We start from the raw sequence: 5,695 nt of genomic DNA on the forward strand, positions 1-5,695 counted from the left end.
TATTTTTCGCATTTCCGACATATTAAACAGTGTTTAGTTAATTAATTACCCAATTAATTCTATAAAAATTCACGTTTAAAAAGTATATATCTGTGTTAGAAAGGTCGAGTCTAAAGATTAAAAGTGAACGAGTATAATTAAACTAAGTGTAAATTTACTTATGATTAAATCTTTGTATCTCTTATCTTAAATGAAAAAAGTATGAATATTTTATAAGAAAACAAACTACACTCCTTTATAAAAGGGGAAGGAAGTGTTTCACCGTCCATACTTTTAGGGGGAGAAAAAATGAAGTGGTTGCAACCAGTCACGCTATTGACGTCACAGTTCTCCTACCCAATTCCAAGCGAGTCACATGACACAGGCGGAGTCAGCGGAGTTAAGTATAAAGTACAAACGAGTGGTGAATGAAAGGTTGTAGTGGGGTTGCCAGCTTCGAAATGCCTTCTAGAGTATACAACGAAGCTTATAACATGAACTATAATTATCAATTAGTAAATTTGGATGAGTTCTTGAGCCGAATCCGTGAAAACAATTCGCAACTGTTGATCGTGGATTGTAGGTTACCCAACGATTACCACGAATTACACGTCAGAGGAGCCATCAACGTTACAATACCACCTTCGACTTTGGTGATGAGGAGGCTGGCCAATGGTCAACTGTGTCTGAAAAGTATCATTAAGGACACGGAAAGTCGAGATAAGTTTGCGAAATTTTGGAAATCCGGAATCGTTGTGTTGTACGACGGGGGTGGAGACTATCAATGGAACGAAACTAGTGTGATTTCAACCCTTTATAAAAGGTTGCAGAAGGATGGCTACAGGACATACTGTTTACAAGGTAAATACGAGCTTTTTTTAAGTAAATTTTCTGCATTTTAACGAACGGAAACGCGATAGTTTACTATAAAAGGAACGTCGGGCGACCGGAAATAAGTTTCTTTACCACTTCCCGTTCTTTGTAAATCGTTGCAGGTGGAACTAATGCTTAGTTTTTTACGTGAATGGAACACATTTGAAAACGAGGAAGAATTAAATCAAGGACGTCGATGGGATAATTTTTATAATTTTTAAACATTAATGTGACTTCTTATAACTAAAAATAAACTACAGACGAATCGTGTTAGCAGTTTTTAAAAAAAATGAGAAGTAGAACTAGTAAGTGGGTGGGTTCGGTTTTAAAGTGTTGCCTTTCATTCATTCGAACAAAATCTGGGTTGGGAATGTTGCCAAAGGCGTTTATTCTCGATGTAACGATCGAAATTGTTACTCTAGCGACTACTTACGCCTCTTCGATAAACAATAAAACGGATTCTTTAACTTAAAATCCGGGTCAATGTCGAAAAAGATCGCCCTCCCCTCTTAAATCCCAATTAAAAAATTCGATTTATTTTCAGGAAGCTTTAATGATTTCAAGCGCACGTATCCGGAATGGTGCGAAAATCGAAGGAGGCCCATAGAACCTTCGTTATTGGGATTAGAGAATCTTTGCATCACCACCGTAACAGATACTAATCGTAACTACTCGGATAACTCGACTAAAGATCTTCCATTCCCGATCGAGATAATACCTTGGTTGTTTTTGGGCAACGCCGACAATTCTACGGATTTAGACGCTTTAAAAAAGTATAAAATTCGTTACATCCTCAACGTTACGCCCAATCTACCCAACACTTTTCAACAGGACGATTTGGGTATCAAATACATGCAGATACCCATACAGGACGATTGGTCTCAGAAGATTTCGCAGTTTTTTACGGATGCCATAGCATTTATCGGTAAGGATTTCAATGTTTATTAATTTATTAATCGATGGGGGGTTGCAAGACTGACGATTCAAAGTACCCACCGGTTGTGTAAACAGCTACTTTATCGTTACGACTTGTTTACGAATTTCATCATCTCACCCTAAATACTGAACTCGTCTCGTTTCATGATACGTTATCACTTGTTTATCTTTTTGTCAGGTTTTATATATCACTGAATTAGTACATAATTCCCGTTTTTGATTTTATCTGGCATAGCAACTCCATCCCCGGTTCAAAAAACACATTTATATTCCCCCTTTTTTTAGATGCGTCACGTTACTTTAATTCCGAAACAGACAGGAAGTCGGATGCTATTATTTCATTAAAGGCATTTCGGGGGGTAGGTGGGAAGGAAAAACTTCTGACACTTAAACTAAAGTTGCCCCGCGGACAGGAAATGACGTCACACTACGGCAGCGGGCGAAGAGGTCGAACGGAAACGGGAGCGACTTTGGAAACCTGCCAAAAAGTTTGTGAAGGACGTTTTGGACGAAAGTTTTGCCAAGTGAAGCGTACCATCAGACGGGTTTTATGACGTTTCTGATGGTTTATATCGATGTTAAATGCGGTTTTCTTTTTATTACATCGAACGCTTGTAAGTAAAAATTTACCAAATTTTGAATTAGAAACACACAAAGATGGGGTGTATAAGCTAGGGTCATCTCGTCCTTGACCTATTTTATCCCCGCGATAACTCTACATCCTCATACATTCATAAACATTTAATCGCTTCATACACTTCAGGATAAGTAAACACACTTTACGTTTCTAACCTTTTTAAGCAGGAGTCCACGAACTTTGTCGATCCCCTCAAGGATTCTTTACAGTTAATAATTAAATCTGTTGAGTCAGTATTAACCCGCACATTGTTTTCATAGAAATGATCTACTTACAGCGTGCAAATTTACAACATCCTTAATTGTCGTATACACAACCCATTCAGCTATTTATATATATCACTAATTTTTGACCCTTGAAAATGTCTTATCGACCACTTTTGAGACCTCTACTTATAAGTGTTAACGAAACTGTTTATTTTCTATGTTTGGTTACATAAAAAACTGTTTCTGTCGGCGTAACATAAGTAATTGCCGCATATCCTGTTTATAATTGCGCGGCTGGCTAACTTGTTAAATGGTAAAGTGTAACAGGGGCCAGCTGAATGGTGTAGAAACAATGAGTTATTATCGATGCATCGATGCAGTCAGCGATTCGTAATAGAAAGTAATGTTTTCCCCTACTTAAGCACTACAGCTGCTCCATCCCCGGAAGTCGTCCCGGATACGGGGGGACGTATTGTATAACAGGAAGTGGGTGGAGAAGAGGAAACTATCATAACCACCTTTCCTGTTGTTCGTCATTCGACTGTAGCCATTGTTGTATGCCTCTTTCAGTCGAACGTCTCGGCTGCAACCAAGCCTTTAATGTCTGGGAAGGTGAATGATTAGCCTTACTACATCCGGGATTGTGAATTTAGAAAGGGCAGATGGCACCGTGTGGGAAATAGCTTTGGAATGTCGCGCTAAGGAGACGTAGTTACGTGGTTAATAGATTCGTAAATTAAGCCCACAAAAAAGCGCTTGTGTAAAAAAAATACTGATTTGTTGTTTTTTTCTTTACAGACGAGGGTCGAGATCGCAATCAAGGAGTTCTGGTGCACTGTTTAGCGGGCATAAGCCGCTCTGTTACTATAACACTAGCTTACTTGATGCACACGCTTAACCTATCGCTCAACGACGCTTACGACTTAGTTAAGAAGAGAAAGAACAACATATCGCCGAATTTTAACTTCATGGAGCAATTAGTAGACTTCGAAAGACAATTAAACATCACCTGTGCCCACGTGGGGGAGTGTAAATGCAAAACGATACACACTACAAACGGTTCTACGCCCGATTCTGGTATCCAGATCGATGAATGGGACTGAAGTTTTACGTTCTAAATCACAAAATCCAGACCTAGTTTGTGTTTTAATCAAATAAAAAAAAACTCTTAGGTGTTTTTAGAGGTTCCCTAATATAGTTCTTATCTATTAACACAATAGAGGTGCTAGATTTGTAGGTGGAAAAACAATACAAACATTCCATTCGAGTATAGGGAATCAAAGAAAGTATCTTATTATTATTTTTTAAAATGATGATGATAAATAAAAGAAAGTAATGTTTATATCAAATTTCATTGTTTTATCTTCTAGTCAATGTTATTTAAAGCGCTAAACTCCTTTTAACTATCCGATAGCGTACTATCGCTGCACGTGATAGGTTACATTCATTTAGTAACACTGTCGAGTGAGTAATGCGGCTTTTTACTGTTTCAAGGTTGGTGAAGGAATGAAAATTCTGATTTTTTTATTTTACTTCGTGTCGCGTCTCGTGATTAACTGGCGAAGGTTAGTTTACGTGGTTTGTTATACTTGGAGCGTTTCCATTTTAAATGGGCGGATGGGAACAAAGCCAGTCGTAAACAGAAATAGTAATTCCCCGTTTAAAAATTTATTGGCTGTGTTTTTAGGTTGTTTTCACTATTTAAAATCTTTATATTTAGACTTTTCGTGCGTTCGGCGGCGTTTACGATGGAAACATCGCGTATAATGCGCAAAAAAAGTTTTAGTTGTGTAAATATACGACAGGTGGCGGAGTGAAGAAATCTGTTTCGGTAACGTCGCGCTAGGACTTTTAACCTTTTGCCAAGTGTATCGCCAATCGATTTTATTTTCCTTGGGCTTTATCAATTCTAAGAGGGATATTTATCAATAAAAATTAATATTGTCAGGAATTTTATTGTTATAAAAATGTATAATCTCTTATCCTGGTAACATGATTTCTAACAATTTACCTGTTTTTAGTGTGAAACCCGAGCAACAACCTCCTGTCGTAACGCAGTTGAAGCATTCCTTTGCCTGAACTGTATGATATTACTCGAAATTTTAAATTCAGTTAATGGCTCGGGATTTAATTACAGCTAAACCTCTCGACGGCGGACACTGACGGAAATATTAAAAATAGCATTGTTTGGAGGTTCATTTCAAGTTTTAGCATTTTTTTCGTAGATGATAATCCATCATCGTGAATTTTAGAACCATTTTTTGTATTTTTACAGCACAAGATATATATTAATATTTCAGTTGATTATAGACTCAAAACATTGTTGTAAGTAAAGAGGAGTCGAAGTAAAAATTGTGATCTGTAACGTAGATATCCGGAACTACAACTGACAGTATAACTGCTGTAAATTGTCTGTAATTAAAGTGATTATAGACAGTTGTTATAGTTGCTCGTGGCGTCTAATATGTTGCTATGGTCACGGCGGATTTGCGGGAGACGGAAGCGGCATTCCCCAGCGCTTATGGGAAAAATTATTGAATTTTGAGTCTGGGTGCATATATCATAGATATGCGAATAATGGGTAATTACAACTGATCATTTATAGCTCTTTGACTTATTGAAAAGCTGGGATTAGTGATTCCAATCCTCACCCCTGACCTTTCTCGTGCCCTTCAAGAAGTGCAGTGATCTTGTGGACACTGCCACTGAAACTGATGGTCTCGGGTTCAAGCCCGAGCAACGGATTGGCAGCATGGAGTTTTCAGAGTTTTATTCACGTACAGTACCTAACACCTAGAGTCCAGTTTCTTATAGAAAGTAGAGATCTTGTATTGTACGGGGTCGAGAATAGGGCGATTCCCTTTTGCCATGTTTTTTTTTCTAATAAATGAAATACAATACGTATCAATAGAATATTTCTTTATTAATAAAAAGCAGTCTTAAACAATTTTATTTAGTAAAAATAACATTTAATTTATAGGAGTAGAAACTGTAACGGAGCTACGTTTCTACGTAAACTCGATTATTCGGGTTATTCTTATTTACTTTTATGTTATGTTCGTGA

The 5,695-nt window shown here is 37.4% G+C and overlaps 1 protein-coding gene across 1 annotated transcript; it reads left to right on the forward strand.

Moving 5' to 3' along the window:
* Positions 1–5,221, forward strand: LOC111621320 (dual specificity protein phosphatase 7-like). The gene is made up of 3 exons (XM_023363412.1): positions 1–840; positions 1,397–1,777; positions 3,430–5,221. Exons 1-3 carry the CDS (start codon positions 408–410, stop codon positions 3,732–3,734), a joined length of 1,119 nt encoding a protein of 372 aa, XP_023219180.1. The 5' UTR covers positions 1–407; the 3' UTR covers positions 3,735–5,221.
* Positions 5,222–5,695: the final 474 nt, after the last annotated feature.

This window comes from Centruroides sculpturatus, unplaced genomic scaffold (assembly GCF_000671375.1).
Source record: "Centruroides sculpturatus isolate CEXI.00-Female unplaced genomic scaffold, Cexi_2.0 scaffold98, whole genome shotgun sequence".
Classification (NCBI taxonomy): domain Eukaryota; kingdom Metazoa; phylum Arthropoda; class Arachnida; order Scorpiones; family Buthidae; genus Centruroides; species Centruroides sculpturatus.

Bases quoted from the DNA above. Each gene is read 5' to 3' on its own strand.
- LOC111621320 (XM_023363412.1), top strand. From the start codon at position 408: ATGAAAGGTTGTAGTGGGGTTGCCAGCTTCGAAATGCCTTCTAGAGTA. The intron at 841-1,396 runs GTAAATACGAGC...ATTTATTTTCAG, and splicing joins CAGGACATACTGTTTACAAG to GAAGCTTTAATGATTTCAAG. The intron at 1,778-3,429 runs GTAAGGATTTCA...TTTTCTTTACAG, and splicing joins GGATGCCATAGCATTTATCG to ACGAGGGTCGAGATCGCAAT.